Source organism: Dromaius novaehollandiae, unplaced genomic scaffold (genome assembly GCF_036370855.1).
Source record: "Dromaius novaehollandiae isolate bDroNov1 unplaced genomic scaffold, bDroNov1.hap1 HAP1_SCAFFOLD_33, whole genome shotgun sequence".
NCBI lineage: Eukaryota > Metazoa > Chordata > Aves > Casuariiformes > Dromaiidae > Dromaius > Dromaius novaehollandiae.
Genome location: NW_026991456.1, coordinates 2890896 through 2910206, shown reverse-complemented (window position 1 = coordinate 2910206; position 19311 = coordinate 2890896). Strand labels below are relative to the sequence as shown.

Sequence of the window (19311 nt, the reverse complement as noted above, 5' to 3'; positions counted from 1 at the left end):
CAGGGTCACCAGCGTCCCCAAGGTCCCTGGTGTCACCAACATCCCCAAGATCACCAGTATCTCCGCAGTCCCTTGCATCCCCGGGGTCTCCAGCATCCCCAGTGTCCCCGATGTCCCCTATGTCACCAGCATCCCCAGGGTCACCAGCGTCCTCAGGGTCACCAACATCTCCACGGTCTCCTGCATCCCCACGGTCCCCGGCATCCCCAGTGTCCCCAGGGGGCCTGTCCCTGCAGACGGTGGTGCACGACCTGGGGGCCAAGCTCTCGCCCTACAATGGCACCTTGCTGCAGCGCCTGGAGAGCTACCTCCGGGCCTCAGCGTTCCCGCTCCGCGGCAACCAGACAGTGCCGGCCGTGGCCCGGGCCATCCTCTCCTACCTGTTGCACCGGAGCCCGGCTGAGCTGCGTGACCAGGTCTTCCACCGCCTCCGCCAGGGTCCCCCGGGCCCCCCATCCCATGTCAAGCCTCGGGTGATGCCAGGGGCCATAGGCGAAGCCCTGGTGGCCCTAGATGGGCTGCGGGACCATGTGGACACTGTGGTGATCCGCTACCGGCTCCTGGGAGGGCCCGAGGGGGCCGGGGGGGAGCTGCAGGTGCCGGGGGATGCGGCGGTGGCCCGGCTCCCAGGGCTGGTCCCGGGGGCCACGTATCACGTGGAGGTCCACGGCGTGGTGCGGGGGCATGCCTCCAAGTCCTACTCCACCCTGGTGACCACAGGTGGGTGATGGGGATGGGGAAGGGGATGGCCTTGCCCGGGACATCCCTCTCTCCCCCTGTGACCATCTCCTCCCCTTGCAGGGATGGACGGCACCGGTGAGCCTCCCCCGGACCAGGGGCACCGATATGGGATGGAGCTGACGGGGAGGGCTGAGCCCCACGGCACAATGGCTGAAGCAGGTACCCCCAGGCAGTCCCCAACCTGGTGGGAGGACCCAGGTGTCCGGGATCCCCAGCTCTTGGCAGCCAAATTGGGGGTGGATGGATGGAATGGTGGGTGGGTAGCTGGAGACATGGTGCATGGAAAGAGGTATGATAGGAGGGATTGGAGGATAGATGGATGATGTAACGGATGAAAGGGTGGGTGGAGGGGTGGATGGATGAACAGAACAAAAGCTGTAAGGATGGATAGATGAGTGGATGGACGAATAGATAGATGGACAGGTGGATGGACGAGTGGTGGGACAAATGGATGGAAGAATCAGTGAATGGACAGCTGGCCAAACAGATGGATGAACAGATGAATGCACAAAAGAATGAACTTAGAGAAAGATGAAAGGACAGAAAGATTGATGGATGGATGGTGAGCAAACAGCTGAGCAGATGGGTGGATAGATGGAAGCATGATGGGACAAATGGAGAGACTGGATGGACGGATGGATGAGCGGGTATATGTTTGTCCTTGCAGTGTGCCCTGTGCTGTCCTTTCTCTGGTGGGGGTGGAAGTGGGTGCATGAAAGGTTGGAGGGATGATTGGTTGATTGGATGGTGGGATAACTGGATGGATGGATGGAAGGAAAGATGGCTGGATAACTGAATGGTTGGATGGATGGAGTGTTCAACAGAGGGATGGTGGGATGCATAATTGGATGGTTGGATGGATATATTCAGGGACCGATGAACTGAAAAAAGCGCATGGCAAAATGGGTGATTGGACGGATGTAAGTGTGGCTGGATGAACAGACAGATGGATGGACAGAGGGTCAGATGGATGAATAGATGGATGGACGAATCGCCTGACAAGCACATGGACAAACAGATGGTTGGACAAATGGTGGGATTGTGAGAGGATGAATGAGTGACTTGATCGATGGATGGAGAGGTAGATGGAGAAAGGGGAAGATGGAAGGATGGCTGGAGAGATGGGCAGGTGTCTGTCCCCTGAACTGTGCCCTCCCAGTTGCAGCTCCGGCTCCATCGGAGGAGGAACTGTCATCCCAGCCCCAACTGGGCAAGCTCACAGCCTCCCACATCACCCCCACCTCTGTCCAGCTGGAATGGACCGTCCCTGAGGGCACCTTTGACTCCTTCACGGTGCAGTACAAGGATGCACAAGGCCAGCCCCAGGTGCTGCGCGTGGACGGCGAGTCCCGCACAGTGACCGTGCCTGACCTGGCACCATCCCACCGCTACAAGTTCAACCTGTACGGGGTGTGGGGGCGGAAGCGTCTGGGCCCCATCTCCACTGATGTGGTCCCAGGTGAGGGTGGTTGTGGGCATTGTCCCTCTCCCCTCTGGGCCTCTCATTTTGGAGTGGGTCAGAAGCCCTCACAGGGCCAGTGCTGTTCCTCTTGGCCTGTCTGGGAAATAGGAACAGGTCCTGGGTGCTGGCTGGAGGATGGATGGAGGAATGGCTACATGCAAGGTTGGAGGGATGGCAGATTGGCTGGACTGACAGATAGATGGAAAGATGGATGTTTGAATGGATGGATGGATGGGAGGTTGGTTGATTGGATGGATGGATGGTTGAGCAGATGGATGAATGAAAGAATGGATAGATGGTTTCACAGCTGGAAGGCTGGCTGAGTAACTGGACAGCCAAGAGGATGTATGATGGGAAGCGTGGATGGAATCAAGGGCTTATGGATGGAAAAAGGTGCATGGAAAAATGGGTGATGGAATAGATGGAAGCCTGGCTGGATGGTTGGATGGATGGATGGATGGATTCCCAGTGTGCCCTCCATTGTACCCTCTCCATTGCAGCCCCTGCCCCGCCGGAGGAGGAATCGCCATCCCCACCCCGCCTGGGGGAGGTCACAGCCTCCCACATCACCCCTAGCTCCATCCAGCTGGAATGGACCGTCCCTGAGGGCACCTTTGACTCCTTCACGGTGCAGTACAAGGATGCACAAGGCCAGCCTCAAGCCCTTGCTGTTGATGGCGGATCGCGCATGGTGACTGTGCCCAACCTGGTGCCATCCCGCCGCTACAAATTCAACCTGTATGGGGTGTGGGAGCGGAAGCGTATTGGTCTCATCTCTACTGAAGTTGTCACAGGTGAGGTCAGCTGCAAGCACCGTCCCAGTCCTCTCTGGCCCCTGTATTTGAAGTGAGGCAGGGACCTAGGCAGGACCTGTCTTCATTCCCTTGGGCTTTCTGGGAAATGGGAACAGCTCTTGGCCACTGAATTGGTGGTGGGCATTGGTGTATGCAAGGCAGGAGGGATGGAGGGAGGAAAGGATGGGGAGTAGTATGAGAGGTTGGCTGTCTGGCTGGCTGTTTGATGGGATCGTAGAGAGAAGTAGATGGATGGTTGGAAAGATGTTTGGATGGGGAGATGTTTGGACAGGTAGATGGAAGCGTGGCTGGTTGGATGAATAATTGGTTGGATAAAGGAATGTGTGGATGGTTGGAAGCCTGGATTCACGGATCCATGGCCTCATGGATGGAAAGATGTGCTTGGAAAGATGGGTGATTGGATGGAAAGAAGCCTGTCTGGCTGGAGAAATGGTTGGATGGATGGTTGGATGGATGGATGGAGTGAGGGTTGGATGGATGGAGAGTCAGACTGGTGTCTGGCTGGCTAAAGGGAATGACCAACAGACGGCTAAGTGGAATGATGAGGGCAGTGGTGGACAAAGAGGTGGAGGAATGGGAGGATGGGTGGGTGGACAGACAGGAGCTGATTGATGGGTGGCTGATCAGATAGATGGTCAGATGGGTGGATGGCTGGACAGATGGGTGGATGTCCATACCCCGAGGAGTCCTACATTGTGCCGTCTCCGTTGCAGCCCCAGCACCACCGCAGGAGGAACCACCATCACCACCCCGGCTGGGCGAACTCATGACCTCCCATGTTACTCCTGGCTCCATCCAGCTGGAATGGACTGTCCCTGAGGGCACCTTTGACTCCTTCATGGTGCAGTACAAGGATGCACAAGGCCAGCCCCAGGTGCTGCCTGTGGACGGTGGGTCCCGCACGGTGACCGTGACTGACCTGGTGCCATCCCGTCGCTACAAGTTCAACCTGTACGGGGTGTGGGGGCGGAAGCGTCTGGGCCCCATCTCCACTGATGCGGTCACAGGTGAGGGTGTTTGTGGGCATCATCCCTGCCCCCTTCGGGCCTTTTTTCTTTTTGGAGCAGGCCAGGGCATGAGCAGAGGAAACAACTCTTGGGAGCTGAATTTGGGATGGGAACGAGTGCATGCAAGGACACAAGGATGGCAAGAGGAATGGATGGATGCTTACCTAGAAGGATTGAGGATTGGATGAAGTAGTGGCTGATTGCTTGATAGGATGGTTGGGTGAATGGAAGGTTTGATATGTGGATGAATGCTTAGATGGACGAATGGCTAACTGGCTGACTTTTTGTACGGATGGATGGAGGCTGGACAGATGGATGGTTGGACAGACTAGATGGTTTATGGAGGTTTAGCTTATTGGATGGATATCTGAATTGTTGAATGGATATATGGATGTGTGGATGGATTGAGAGCGGGATAGATTCATGGTCTGAGGGATGAGCATGGAGATGTGGCTGATTGGATACATGAAATCATGGACAAATGTATGATTGGATGGCTGGAAAGACAGATTGGTGGATGGATGGATGCTGTAATGGACTGAGAAATGGATGGATAAAGGACTGGATGGTTGCTGGCTTGACTGATGGGTGGATGATTAGAGAGATGGACGGATGGATGGATGGACAGACGGGTGGATGTCCCTACCCTAGCATGCCCTACATTGTGCCCTTTCCATTGCAGCCTCACCAAAGGAGGAGGAACTGCCATCCCAGCCCCAACTGGGCGAGCTCACAGCCTCCCATGTCACCCCCACCTCCGTCCAGCTGGAATGGACCGTCCCTGAGGGCACCTTTGACTCCTTCACAGTGCAGTACAGGGATGCACAAGGCCAGCCCCAGGTGCTGCCCGTGGACGGTGGGTCCCACACGGTGACCGTGCCTGACCTGGCACCATCCCGCCGCTACAAGTTCAACCTGTACGGGGTGTGGGGGCGGAAGCGTCTGGGCCCCATCTCCACTGACGCTGTCGCAGGTGAGGTCAGCTACGGACATCGTCCCTGTCACCTCTGTGGGCTCATTTTGAAGTGAGGCAGGATCCCGGGCAGGGCCCATCCTTGTCCTTTTGGGCCATCAGGGAAATGGGATCAGGTCTTGGAAGTTGACTTGGTGGTGGGCATGGGTGCCTGACAGGAAGGACAGATGGATGGATGTGGGAATGAACGGTTGGATGGATGAGTGTCATGTTGTCTGGTTGGACAGTAAATAGAAAAATAGCTGGATATCTGGGTGGCTGGCTGGGTGGTTTGTTGATTGGATGGCTGCATGGATTTTTTGATACATGGATGGATGGTTGGAAAGGTGGCTGGATAGGCAGTTTTTCGGACAGATGGGTGGAAACATGGATGGTTGGATGAAAAACTGGATGGTTAAACGAATTATTGGGTGGTTGGATTTGTGGATTCATGGATCCATGGCCTGATGGATGGAAAAAGGTGCTTGGAAAGAGGGGTGATAGGATGGATGGAAGCATGGCTGGCGGGTTGGACAAATGGCCAGCTGATTGGATGGATGGAAGGATGGATGAAGAAACAGACTGGTGTTTGGCTGTCTGAGTGGCGTGACAAGTGAGTTGTGTGCACAAAGGGCTGGAGAAATGGGAATATGGATGAGATGATTGAGTTGATTGATGGGTGGATGGTTAGATGGATGGATGGACAGATGACTGAGTGGAAGGATGGATGGATGGACCAATGGATGGATGGATGTTTGGGGGAACTGAGAGATGGAGGGGTGATAACCTGAATGTTTGCTCATATGGATGTTTGGTTGAGCGGGTAAACTGGTGGACTGATGGAAGGATGGGTGGATTTTTATTCCCACTATAAATTCTTCATTGAGCCTTCTCCGTTGCAGCCCCGGCTCCATCGGAAGAACCACCATCCCAGCCCCAACTGGGGGAGCTCACGGCCTCCCACGTCACACCCACCTCTGTCCAGCTGGAATGGACCGTCCCCGAGGGCACCTTTGACTCCTTCACGGTGCAGTACAAGGATGCGCAAGGCCAGCCCCAGGTGCTGCCCGTGGTTGGCGAGTCCCACACGGTGACTGTGCCTGACCTGGCTCCATCCCGCCGCTACAAGTTCAACCTGTACGGGGTGTGGGGGCGGAAGCGTCTGGGCCCCATCTCCACCGATGCAGTCACAGGTGAGGGTGGTTGTGGGCACCGTCCCTGTCTCCTCTGTGCTCTCATTTTGGAGTGGGTCAGGAGCCCTGACTCACCGTGTCCATTTGGGCCTTCGGGGAAATGGGATCAGGTCTAGGAAGCTGACTTGGTGGTGGGCATGGGTGCCTGACAGGAAGGACAGATGGGTAGAATTTGGAATGAAAGGTTGGGATGGTTGGATGGATGAGTGTCATGTTGTCTGGATAGTGGATGGATAGATGTTTTGGGGAAACAGGCATGGAGGGGGGATTGTTTGAATGTATGTTCATATGGATGGATGGTTGAGTGAGTAGACCAATAGAAGGATGGATCTTTATCGACACTGTCTTCTGCACTGTGTCCTCTCTGTTGCAGCCCCAGCCCTGCTGGAGGAGAAGCCACCCTCCCAGCCTCGGCTGGGCGAGCTCACAGCCTCCCACATCACCCCCAGCTCCATCCAGCTCGACTGGAGCATCTACGAGGGCACCTTTGACTCCTTCATGGTGCAATACAAGGATGCACAAGGCCAGCCTCAAGCACTTGCTGTTGACAGTGGGTCCCGCATGGTGACCGTGCCCAACCTGGTGCCATCCCGCCGCTACAAGTTCAACCTGTACGGGGTGTGGGGGCGGAAACGTCTGGGTCCTGTCTCCACCGACGTGGTCACAGGTGAGGGCAGCTGCTGACATCGTCCCTGTTCCCTTCGAACCCTGTGTCAGGAGTGGTCAGAAGCCTGGGCAGGACCCATGATGGTCCTCTTGGGACATCTGGGAAATAAGTACAGGTCTTGTGTGCTGACCTGGGGATGGATGGATGGCTGGGTGTATGCAAAGTTGGACAGATGGATGGATGGTTTGATGAATGTGTAGACAGATTCATTAGATGGATGGATGAATTGACCGAGAGATGGATGAATGGATGGATGGATGATTATACAGGTGGACAAAGAGCAGAATGAAAAGGAGCATGGATGGATGCTTGCTTTATTTAATTTAGGGTGAAAGATGAGACGTATGGATGGATGAAGAGTTGGACAGGAGGATGGTTAGATGAGCAGATGGATAGACAGACGTTTGATAGATGGATGGGTGGATTTTTATCCCCACTGTACATCCCTTCTTCACTGTGCCCTCTCCATTGCTACCCCAGCCCCACCGGAGGAGGAGGAACCACCTTCCCAGCCCCGGCTGGGCAAGCTCACAGCCTCCCACATCACCCCCATCTCCATCCAGCTCGACTGGACCATCCCTGAGGGCACCTTTGACTCCTTCACGGTGCAGTACAAGGATGCGCAAGGCCAGCCCCAGGTGCTGCCTGTGGATGGCAAGTCCCACACAGTGACTGTGCCTGACCTGGCTCCATCCCGCCGCTACAAGTTCAACCTGTACGGGGTGTGGGGGCGGAAGCGTCTGGGCCCCATCTCCACTGATGCAGTCACAAGTGAGGGCAGCTGCGGGCATCATCCCTGTCCCCTCTGTGCAATGGTTTGGTATTGGGACAGGATCATGGACAGGGCCCATGCTATCTCCCTTGGGCCTTCAGGGAAATGGGATCAGGTTTTGGATGCTGAGTTGGTAATGGCCATGGGCCCATGACAGGAAAGAGGAGTGGATGGATGTTGGAATGAGAGGTTGGATGATTGGGTGGATGTGTGGCTGGTTGGTGGCATGGTTGAATGGATTTTTGTATGCATGGGTGGATGGTTGTAAGGATGTTTGAATGTGAAGGTGTTTGGACAGATGGATGGGAGCGTGGATGGTTGGATGAATAATTGGATGGTTAAAGGAATGTATGGGTGGTTGGAAGCTTGGATTCATGGATCCATGGCCTGATAGACGAAAAGATATGCTTGGAAAGGTAGGTGATGGGATGAATGGAAGCATTGCTGGCTGGCTGGTGAAATAGGTGGGTGGATGGATGACTGGATTGATGGATGGAATGATAGACTGGTGTCTGTCTGGCTGAATGGAGTGACTACCAAATGGACACATGGAGGGAGGAGGGCAGTGGTGGACAAACAGTGGAGGAACAGAAGGATGGATGCATGGACAGACAGGTGGATTTTTATCCCCACTGTATCTTCTGCATTATGCCCTCTCCATTGTCACCCCAGCCCCACCGGAAGAGGAGGAACCAGCAACCCAGTCTCGGCTGGGCGAGCTCACGGCCTCCCACATCACCCCCACCTCCATCCAGCTGGAATGGACCGTCCCTGAGGGCATCTTTGACTCCTTCACGGTGCAGTACAAGGATGCACAAGGCCAGCCCCAGGTGCTGCCCATGGATGGCGAGTCCCGCACAGTGACCGTGCCTGACCTGGTGCCATCCCGCCGCTACAAGTTCAACCTGTACGGGGTGTGGGGGTGGAAGCGTCTGGGCCCCATCTCCACTGATGCAGTCACAGGTGAGGGGCAGCTGCAGGCACCGTCCCTATCCTCTCTGTGCACTGGTTTTGGAGTGGGTCCAAAGCCCTGGCAGGGTCCATCCTGCTCCATTTGGGCATCTGGGATATGGGATCAGGTCTTGGACGGTCAATTGGTGGTGGGCATGGGTGCATGCAAGGATGGAGGAATGGATGGATGAATGGTGGTATGAAATGTTGGATGGTTGGGTGGATGGGCATTTGCTTGGTTGAGTGGATGGTTGGAGGGCTATTTGAATGGTTGGAAAGATGTTTGGATGGGAAGGTGTTTGGACAGATGGATGGAAGCATGGACAATTCAATGGTTAAAGGAATGTGTGGATGGTTCAAAGACCGGATTCATGGCTCCATTGCTGGAGGGGTTGAAAAATGTGCTTGGAAAGATGGGTGATTGGATGGAAGGAGCCTGACTTGGCAGGCAAAAGGGTGGATGGATGGTTAGATGGGTGGATGGACTGATGGGTGGTTGAGCGGAAGGATGTATGGATGCACTGGTCTATGGACAGGTAGGTGGATGAATGGACGGATGGGTGGATTTTTATTCCCACTGTATCTTCTGAACTGTGCCCTCTCCATTGCCACCCCAGCCCCACAGGAGCAGGAACTGCCTTCCCAGCCCCAACTGGGTGAGCTCACAGCCTCCCATGTCACACCCACCTCCATCCAGCTCGACTGGACCATCCCTGAGGGCACCTTTGACTCCTTCATGGTGCAGTACAAGGATGCACAAGGCCAGCCCCAGGTGCTGCCTGTGGATGGTGGGTCCCGCACGGTGACCATGACTGACCTGGCACCATCCCGCCGCTACAAGTTCAACCTGTACGGGGTGTGGGGGCGGAAACGTCTGGGCCCCATCTCCACTGACGCTGTCACAGGTGAGGGTGGCTGTGGGCATCGTCCTTGTCCTCCTTGGGACTTTGGTTAGGAGGGCAGAAGGAGCACAGGACCATCCTCGTCCCCTTGGACTGTCTTGGAAGTGGGAACTGGGCACTGACTGTGGGTTGGATGGAGTGGTGGGCATGTGCCAGGTCAGAGGTTTGGATGGATGGATGGATGGATGGATGGATGGATGGATATAAGTTTGGATGGATGTAGAGGTGGATGATTGCATGTGTGGCTGATTGGATGACTTTATGGTTGGATGGATGCTTCTACTGATGGTTGGGAAAAGGTGCATGGGAAGAATGGTGACTAGATGGATGGATGGATGGAAGCATGAATTGATGAATGGAGGACTGGGAAAAGGTGCATGGGAAGAATGGTGACTAGATGGATGGATGGATGGAGGCATGAATTGATGAATGGAGGACTGGATGAATGGGTGAGTGACTGGCCCACCAGGGAGCTTGCTGGAGGGATGAATACAGTCATCAAGTGAGGCACAGATAGGAAAGTGGGTGAAGGGGTGAGTAAGGGGGAGAAATGGATGGAGTATGGGAGGATGTTTGGATCGTTGGATGGGTTGATTGATATGTGGTGATGAGATGGATGGATGGATCAATGGATGAATGGAAGGGTGACTGTGAATAGGTGGTTGTGAGGATGGGTGGGTGTAAGGATGGACAGATGGCTGGATGGGTGGCCTGATGGATGGATGGAAGGATAATTTGATGAAGGGATAGACAGAGGGATGGATGGATGCGTGCATGGGTGGACAAAGAGCTGCCTGAATGGGAGTAAGGATGGATGCTTGAGAGTTCATTGATGGTGAAAGATGAAATGGATGGATGGCCAAGTAGATGGACAGATGGCGGGGTGGCTGGGTGGACAGAAGCATGGTGAGATGGCTGGCTAGCTGGAGAGATGAGTGGCTGTTGTCTCAGGTGTCTCCTGCACTGTACCCTTTCTGTTGCAGCCTCAGCCCTGCAGAAGGAGGAAAGACCACCATCCCAGCCCCAACTGGGCGAACTCACGGCCTCCCACATCACACCCACCTCCGTCCAGCTCGACTGGACCATCCCCGAGGGCACCTTTGACTCCTTCACAGTGCAGTACAAGGATGCGCAAGGCCAGCCCCAGGTGCTGCCTGTGGACGGTGGGTCCCGCACAGTGACCGTACCCGACCTGGCACCATCCCGCCGCTACAAGTTCAACCTGTACGGGGTGTGGGGGCAGAAACGTCTGGGCCCCATCTCCACTGATGTGGTCACAGGTGAGGGTGGCTGCGGGCATTGTCCCTATCACCTTTGGGCCTTTGGTTATGAGTGGGGCAGAAGTCTGGACAGGGTGCATCCTTGTGGTTTTGGGCTGTCTGTGAAATGGGAAGAGGTCCTGAGTGCTGAATTGGAGACGAAAGAAAGGAGGGGTGCATGCAAGGTTGGAGGGATGAGCGAATGATTTGATGAAGGACTAGACAGATTGATGGATGGATAAATAGATGGATGGATGAATGATTGTACAGCTGGACAAAGATCAGAATGAAAGGGAGCATGGATGGATATTTGAGTGATTTGACTTATGGTGAAAATGAGATGGGTGGATGAAATGATGGGCAGGAGGATGGTTAGATGAGCAGATGGATGGATAGATGGATGGATGGATGGACGGATGGGTGGATTTTTGTCCACACTGTGCATCCCTTCTGCACTGTGCCCTCTGCGTTGCAGCCCCAGCCCCACAGGAGGAGGAGGAACCACCTTCCCAGCCCCAACTGGGCAAGCTTACGGCCTCCCACGTCACACCTGACTCCATCCAGCTCGACTGGACCATCCCCAAGGGCACCTTTGACTCCTTCACGGTGCAGTACAAGGATGCGCAAGGCCAGCCCCAGGTGCTGCCTGTGGATGGCAAGTCCCGCACAGTGACCGTGCCTGACCTGGTGCCATCCCGCCGCTACAAGTTCAACCTGTACGGGGTGTGGGGACAGAAACATCTGGGCCCCATCTCCACAGACACTGTCACAGGTGAGGGTAGTTGTGGGTATCATCCCTGTCCCCTCTGGGCCTTTAGTTAAGAGTGGGACAAAAGACTGGACAGGGCCCATCCTTGTCATTTTGGGCTGTCTGGGAAATGGAAACAGGTCTTCAGCACTGAACTGGGGATGAATGAAGGGATGGGTGCATGGAAGGTTGGAGTGATGGATGGATGGTTTGATGAAGGGCTAGACAGGTTGATGGATGACTGGATGAATGATTGTACAAGTGCTCAAAGAGCAGAATGAAAGGGAGCATGGGTGGATATTTGAGTTATTTAATTCATGGTAAAATATGAGATGAGTGGATGAAATGATGGGCAGGAGAATGACTAGATGAGCAGATGGATAGACAGATGGGTGGATGGGTGGATGGACGGGTGGATTTTTTTCCACACTGTGCATCCCTTCTGCACTGTGCCCTCTGCGTTGCAGCCCCAGCCCCACAGGAGGAGGAGGAGGAACCAGCATCCCAGCCCCAACTGGGCGAGCTCACGGCCTCCCACGTCACACCTGACTCCATCCAGCTCGACTGGACCATCCCCAAGGGCACCTTTGACTCCTTCACGGTGCAGTACAAGGATGCACAAGGCCAGCCCCGGGTGCTGCCTGTGGATGGCGAGTCCCGCACGGTGACTGTGCCTGACCTGGCGCCGTCCCACCGCTACAAGTTCAACCTGTACGGGATGTGGAGGCATAAGCATCTGGGCCCCATCTCCACCGACGCCATCACAGGTGAGGGTGGCTGCGGGCATCGTCCCTGTCCTCTCTGTGCGCTGGTTTTGGAGTGAGGCAGGAACTCGGGCAGGGTCCATCCTTGCGTTTTGGGCTGTCTGGGAAATGGGAACTGTTCTTGGGTGTTGAATCAGGGATGATTGTGGTGAATGACAGGAAGGAGAGATGCATGGCAGAAGGAACGGTTGGATGACTGCTTGCTTGGAAGGCTGGGTGGACGTTTGGATGGTTAGATGAGTCATTGGACCATCAAGTGAATGTATGGATGGTTGCAGTTCAGGATTTATGGATCTATGGTTGGACGGATGGATAAATGTGCTTGGAATGATGGTTGATTGGATGAAAGGAAGCCTGTCTGGCTGGGCACATGAGTGGCTGGATGTTTGGATGGATGGAGAGACAGACTGGTGTCTGGTTGGCTGAGTGGAGTGAGCAAGGGATGGATAAATGGAGGGATAAATGGTTGTGTGGACAATCAGGTGGAGGAATGGGAGGATGGTTGGGTGGCAGATGGGTGAGTTGGTTGATGGTTGGCTGGTTAGATAGATGGATGCACGGACAGGGGGATGGATGGATAGGTTGGTGGATATATGGGGGACTGATAGATGAAGGGGTGATGAATTGAATGACTAGATGTATAGATGGATGTTTAAGTAGGTAAGCTGATCCACTGATGGATGGAAGGTTGGATGGATGGACGGACAGACAGGTAGATTTTAACGCCACTCTATCTTCCGCATTGTGTCCTCTCGCTGGCAGCTCCGGCTCCACAGGAGGAAGAACCGCCATCCCAGCCCCAACTGGGCGAGCTCACGGCCTCCCACGTCACACCCACCTCCATCCAGCTCGACTGGACCGTCCCCGAGGGCACCTTTGACTCCTTCACGGTGCAGTACAAGGATGCACAAGGCCAGCCCCAGGTGCTGCCCGTGGATGGCGAGTCCCACACGGCGACTGTGCCTGACCTGGCTCCATCCCGCCGCTACAAGTTCAACCTGTACGGGGTGTGGGGGCGGAAGCGTCTGGGCCCCATCTCCACTGATGCCGTCACAGGTGAGGGTGGCTGCGGGCATCGTTCCTGTCCCCTCTGGGCCTTTGGTTAGCAGTGGGGCAAGAGTGTGGTCATGGCCCCTCCTGGTCCATTTGGGCTATTGGGGAAATGGGAAGAGGTCCTGGGTGCTGAATTGTGTAGGCTGGAGGGATGGGTGGATGGAAGGTTGGAGGGTTGGATGGGTGGTTTGATGAAGCAATTGATGGATAGATGGATGAATTTATGGAAAGATGCGTGGATGGATGGATGATTGTACGGGTGGTCAAAGAGCAGAATGAAAGGGAGCATGGATGGCTATTTGGGTGGTTTGATTTATGGCGAAAGTTGACATGGATGGATGGGTGAAGTGCTGGACAGGAGGATGGTTACATGAGCAGATGGATGGTTAATTGGATGGACGGATGGGTGGATTTTTATCCCCACTGTACATCCCTTCTGCACTGTGCCCTCTGCGTTGCAGCCCCAGCCCCACAGGAGGAGAAGGAACCAGCAACCCAGCCCCAACTGGGCAAGCTCACGGCCTCCCACGTCACCCCCACCTCCGTCCAGCTCAACTGGACCGTCCCCGAGGGCACCTTTGACTCCTTCACGGTGCAGTACAAGGATGCACAAGGCCAGCCCCAGGTGCTGCCCGTGGATGGTGGGTCCCGCACGGTGACTGTGCCTGACCTGGCTCCATCCCGCCGCTACAAGTTCAACCTGTACGGGGTGTGGGGGCGGAAGCGTCTGGGCCCCATCTCCACCGACGTGGTCACAGGTGAGGGTGGCTGCAGGTGCCATGCATGTCCCATCTGTGCACTGGTTTAGGGGTTGGTCAGGAGCCCTGACAGGGTCCATCCTTGTTGTTTGGGCTGTCTGGGAAATGGGAACTGTTCTTGGGTGCTGAACTGGTGATGGTTGTGGGTGAGTGACAGGAAGGAGAATGGATGGCCGAACGAAAGGTTGGACAGTTGCTTGCTTGGAAGATATTGGTGGATATTTGGATGGTTGGATGGGTGGTTGGAAAGATCTTTGAATGGGAAGGTATTTGGACCAATGGAGGGAAGCACGGAAGGTTGGATGAATAACTGGAAGATTAAATGAATGTATGGGTGGTTGGATGGGCTGATTCATGGATCTATGGTTGCATGGATGGATAGATGTGCTGGAATGATGGTTGATTGGATGGAAGAAAGCCTGTCTGTCTGGAGAAATTGGTGGGTGGCTGGATGTTTGGATGGATGGAGAGACAGACTGGTGTCTGGTTGGCTGAGTGGAGTGAGCAAGGGATGGAAAAATGGAGGGATGAGTGGTTGTGTGGACAAACAGGTGGAAGAATGGGAGGATGGTTGGGTGGCAGATGGGTGAGTTGGTTGATGGGTGGCTGATTAGAGAGATGGATGGATGGGCAGATGGGTGGATGGATAGGTTGGTGGATGTTTGGGGAAGTGACAGAGGGAGGGGTGATGAGCTGAATGCATGGAGGTATGGAGCGATGTCTGGGTGGGTAAATTGATGGGCTGATAGATGGTTGGAGGGACGGATGGGTGGATTTTTATCCCCACTGTGCATCTCTTTTGCATTGTGCCCTCTCCATTGCAGCCCCAGTCCCACCGGAGGAGGAGAAGGAACCAGCATCCCAGCCCCAACTGGGCGAGCTCACGGCCTCCCACGTCACACCCACCTCCGTCCAGCTCGACTGGACCGTCCCCGAGGGCACCTTTGACTCCTTCACGGTGCAGTACAAGGATGCGCAAGGCCAGCCCCAGGTGCTGCCCGTGGATGGCGAGTCCCACACGGCGACTGTGCCTGACCTGGCTCCATCCCGCCGCTACAAGTTCAACCTGTACGGGGTGTGGGGGCGGAAGCGTCTGGGCCCCATCTCCACTGATGCCGTCACAGGTGAGGGTGGCTGCAGGCATCGTTCCTGTCCCCTCTGGGCCTTTGGTTAGCAGTGGGGCAAGAGTGTGGTCATGGCCCCTCCTGGTCCATTTGGGCTATTGGGGAAATGGGAAGAGGTCCTGGGTGCTGAATTGTGTAGGCTGGAGGGATGGGTGGATGGAAGGTTGGAGGGTTGGATGGGTGGTTTGATGAAGGGATTGATGGATGGATGGATGGGTGATTGTACAGGTGCTCAAAGAGCAGAATGAAAGGGAGCATGGGTGGATATTTGGGTGGTTTAATTTATGGTGAAAGTTGACATGGATGGATGGGTGAAGAGCTGGACAGGAGGATGGTTACATGAGCAGATGGATGGTTAATTGGATGGACGGATGGGTGGATTTTTATCCCCACTGTACATCCCTTCTGCACTGTGCCCTCTGCGTTGCAGCCCCAGCCCCACAGGAGGAGGAGGAGGAACCACCTTCCCAGCCCCAACTGGGCGAGCTCATGGCCTCCCACATCACCCCCACCTCCGTCCAGCTCGACTGGACCGTCCCCGAGGGCACCTTTGACTCCTTCACGGTGCAGTACAAGGATGCACAAGGCCAGCCCCAGGTGCTGCCCATGGATGGCGAGTCCCGCACAGTGACTGTGCCCAACCTGGCTCCATCCCGCCGCTACAAGTTCAACCTGTACGGGGTGTGGGGGCGGAAGCGTCTGGGCCCCATCTCCACCGACGTGGTCACAGGTGAGGGTGGCTGCAGGTGCCATGCATGTCCCATCTGTGCACTGGTTTAGGGGTTGGTCAGGAGCCCTGACAGGGTCCATCCTTGTTGTTTGGGCTGTCTGGGAAATGGGAACTGTTCTTGGGTGCTGAACTGGTGATGGTTGTGGGTGAGTGACAGGAAGGAGAATGGATGGCCGAACGAAAGGTTGGACAGTTGCTTGCTTGGAAGATATTGGTGGATATTTGGATGGTTGGATGGGTGGTTGGAAAGATCTTTGAATGGGAAGGTATTTGGACCAATGGAGGGAAGCACGGAAGGTTGGATGAATAACTGGAAGATTAAATGAATGTATGGGTGGTTGGATGGGCTGATTCATGGATCTATGGTTGCATGGATGGATAGATGTGCTGGAATGATGGTTGATTGGATGGAAGAAAGCCTGTCTGTCTGGAGAAATTGGTGGGTGGCTGGATGTTTGGATGGATGGAGAGACAGACTGGTGTCTGGTTGGCTGAGTGGAGTGAGCAAGGGATGGAAAAATGGAGGGATGAGTGGTTGTGTGGACAAACAGGTGGAAGAATGGGAGGATGGTTGGGTGGCAGATGGGTGAGTTGGTTGATGGGTGGCTGATTAGAGAGATGGATGGATGGGCAGATGGGTGGATGGATAGGTTGGTGGATGTTTGGGGAAGTGACAGAGGGAGGGGTGATGAGCTGAATGCATGGAGGTATGGAGCGATGTCTGGGTGGGTAAATTGATGGGCTGATAGATGGTTGGAGGGACGGATGGGTGGATTTTTATCCCCACTGTGCATCTCTTTTGCATTGTGCCCTCTCCATTGCAGCCCCAGTCCCACCGGAGGAGGAGAAGGAACCAGCATCCCAGCCCCAACTGGGCGAGCTCACGGCCTCCCACGTCACACCCACCTCCGTCCAGCTCGACTGGACCGTCCCCGAGGGCACCTTTGACTCCTTCACGGTGCAGTACAAGGATGCGCAAGGCCAGCCCCAGGTGCTGCCCGTGGATGGCAAGTCCCACACGGCGACTGTGCCTGACCTGGCTCCATCCCGCCGCTACAAGTTCAACCTGTACGGGGTGTGGGGGCGGAAGCGTCTGGGCCCCATCTCCACTGATGCCGTCACAGGTGAGGGTGGCTGCAGGCATCGTTCCTGTCCCCTCTGGGCCTTTGGTTAGCAGTGGGGCAAGAGTGTGGTCATGGCCCCTCCTGGTCCATTTGGGCTATTGGGGAAATGGGAAGAGGTCCTGGGTGCTGAATTGTGTAGGCTGGAGGGATGGGTGGATGGAAGGTTGGAGGGTTGGATGGGTGGTTTGATGAAGGGATTGATGGATGGATGGATGGGTGATTGTACAGGTGCTCAAAGAGCAGAATGAAAGGGAGCATGGGTGGATATTTGGGTGGTTTAATTTATGGTGAAAGTTGACATGGATGGATGGGTGAAGAGCTGGACAGGAGGATGGTTACATGAGCAGATGGATGGTTAATTGGATGGACGGATGGGTGGATTTTTATCCCCACTGTACATCCCTTCTGCACTGTGCCCTCTGCGTTGCAGCCCCAGCCCCACAGGAGGAGGAGGAGGAACCACCTTCCCAGCCCCAACTGGGCGAGCTCATGGCCTCCCACATCACCCCCACCTCCGTCCAGCTCGACTGGACCGTCCCCGAGGGCACCTTTGACTCCTTCACGGTGCAGTACAAGGATGCACAAGGCCAGCCCCAGGTGCTGCCCATGGATGGCGAGTCCCGCACAGTGACTGTGCCCAACCTGGCTCCATCCCGCCGCTACAAGTTCAACCTGTACGGGGTGTGGGGGCGGAAGCGTCTGGGCCCCATCTCCACCGACGTGGTCACAGGTGAGGGTGGCTGCAGGTGCCATGCATGTCCCATCTGTGCACTGGTTTAGGGGTTGGTCAGGAGCCCTGACAGGGTCCATCCTTGTTGTTTGGGCTGTCTGGGAAATGGGAACTGTTCTTGGGTGCTGAACTGGTGATGGTTGTGGGTGAGTGACAGGAAGGAGAATGGATGGCCGAACGAAAGGTTGGACAGTTGCTTGCTTGGAAGATATTGGTGGATATTTGGATGGTTGGATGGTTGGATGGGTGGTTGGAAAGATCTTTGAATGGGAAGGTATTTGGACCAATGGAGGGAAGCACGGAAGGTTGGATGAATAACTGGAAGATTAAATGAATGTATGGGTGGTTGGATGGGCTGATTCATGGATCTATGGTTGCATGGATGGATAGATGTGCTGGAATGATGGTTGATTGGATGGAAGAAAGCCTGTCTGTCTGGAGAAATTGGTGGGTGGCTGGATGTTTGGATGGATGGAGAGACAGACTGGTGTCTGGTTGGCTGAGTGGAGTGAGCAAGGGATGGAAAAATGGAGGGATGAGTGGTTGTGTGGACAAACAGGTGGAAGAATGGGAGGATGGTTGGGTGGCAGATGGGTGAGTTGGTTGATGGGTGGCTGATTAGAGAGATGGATGGATGGGCAGATGGGTGGATGGATAGGTTGGTGGATGTTTGGGGAAGTGACAGAGGGAGGGGTGATGAGCTGAATGCATGGAGGTATGGAGCGATGTCTGGGTGGGTAAATTGATGGGCTGATAGATGGTTGGAGGGACGGATGGGTGGATTTTTATCCCCACTGTGCATCTCTTTTGCATTGTGCCCTCTCCATTGCAGCCCCAGTCCCACCGGAGGAGGAGGAGGAACCAGCATCCCAGCCCCAACTGGGCGAGCTCACGGCCTCCCACGTCACACCCACCTCCGTCCAGCTCGACTGGACTGTCCCCGAGGGCACCTTTGACTCCTTCACGGTGCAGTACAAGGATGCGCAAGGCCAGCCCCAGGTGCTGCCCGTGGATGGCGAGTCCCACACGGCGACTGTGCCTGACCTGGCTCCATCCCGCCGCTACAAGTTCAACCTGTACGGGGTGTGGGGGCGGAAGCGTCTGGGCCCCATCTCCACTGATGCCGTCACAGGTGAGGGTGGCTGCAGGCATCGTTCCTGTCCCCTCTGGGCCTTTGGTTAGCAGTGGGGCAAGAGTGTGGTCATGGCCCCTCCTGGTCCATTTGGGCTATTGGGGAAATGGGAAGAGGTCCTGGGTGCTGAATTGTGTAGGCTGGAGGGATGGGTGGATGGAAGGTTGGAGGGTTGGATGGGTGGTTTGATGAAGGGATTGATGGATGGATGGATGGGTGATTGTACAGGTGCTCAAAGAGCAGAATGAAAGGGCGCATGGGTGGATATTTGGGTGGTTTAATTTATGGTGAAAGTTGACATGGATGGATGGGTGAAGAGCTGGACAGGAGGATGGTTACATGAGCAGATGGATGGTTAATTGGATGGACGGATGGGTGGATTTTTATCCCCACTGTACATCCCTTCTGCACTGTGCCCTCTGCGTTG

At 55.2% G+C, this 19311-nt stretch overlaps 1 protein-coding gene across 1 annotated transcript in view; it reads left to right on the top strand.

Moving 5' to 3' along the window:
* The window catches only part of LOC112995890 (tenascin-X-like), a 38034-nt gene continuing 18723 nt past the window's right edge, over positions 1-19311 (top strand). Inside the window, exons 1-21 of the mRNA XM_064504437.1 lie at positions 1-720; positions 802-900; positions 1901-2200; positions 2704-2997; positions 3732-4025; positions 4708-4998; positions 5880-6170; positions 6544-6837; positions 7318-7608; positions 8282-8572; positions 9178-9465; positions 10446-10742; positions 11197-11493; positions 11937-12236; positions 12996-13289; positions 13748-14044; positions 14869-15168; positions 15599-15898; positions 16723-17022; positions 17453-17752; positions 18585-18884. Coding sequence (XP_064360507.1) covers positions 111-720; positions 802-900; positions 1901-2200; positions 2704-2997; positions 3732-4025; positions 4708-4998; positions 5880-6170; positions 6544-6837; positions 7318-7608; positions 8282-8572; positions 9178-9465; positions 10446-10742; positions 11197-11493; positions 11937-12236; positions 12996-13289; positions 13748-14044; positions 14869-15168; positions 15599-15898; positions 16723-17022; positions 17453-17752; positions 18585-18884 — 6328 coding nt within the window. The 5' untranslated portion in view covers positions 1-110. The remainder of the gene's footprint in view (positions 721-801; positions 901-1900; positions 2201-2703; positions 2998-3731; positions 4026-4707; positions 4999-5879; positions 6171-6543; positions 6838-7317; positions 7609-8281; positions 8573-9177; positions 9466-10445; positions 10743-11196; positions 11494-11936; positions 12237-12995; positions 13290-13747; positions 14045-14868; positions 15169-15598; positions 15899-16722; positions 17023-17452; positions 17753-18584; positions 18885-19311) is intronic.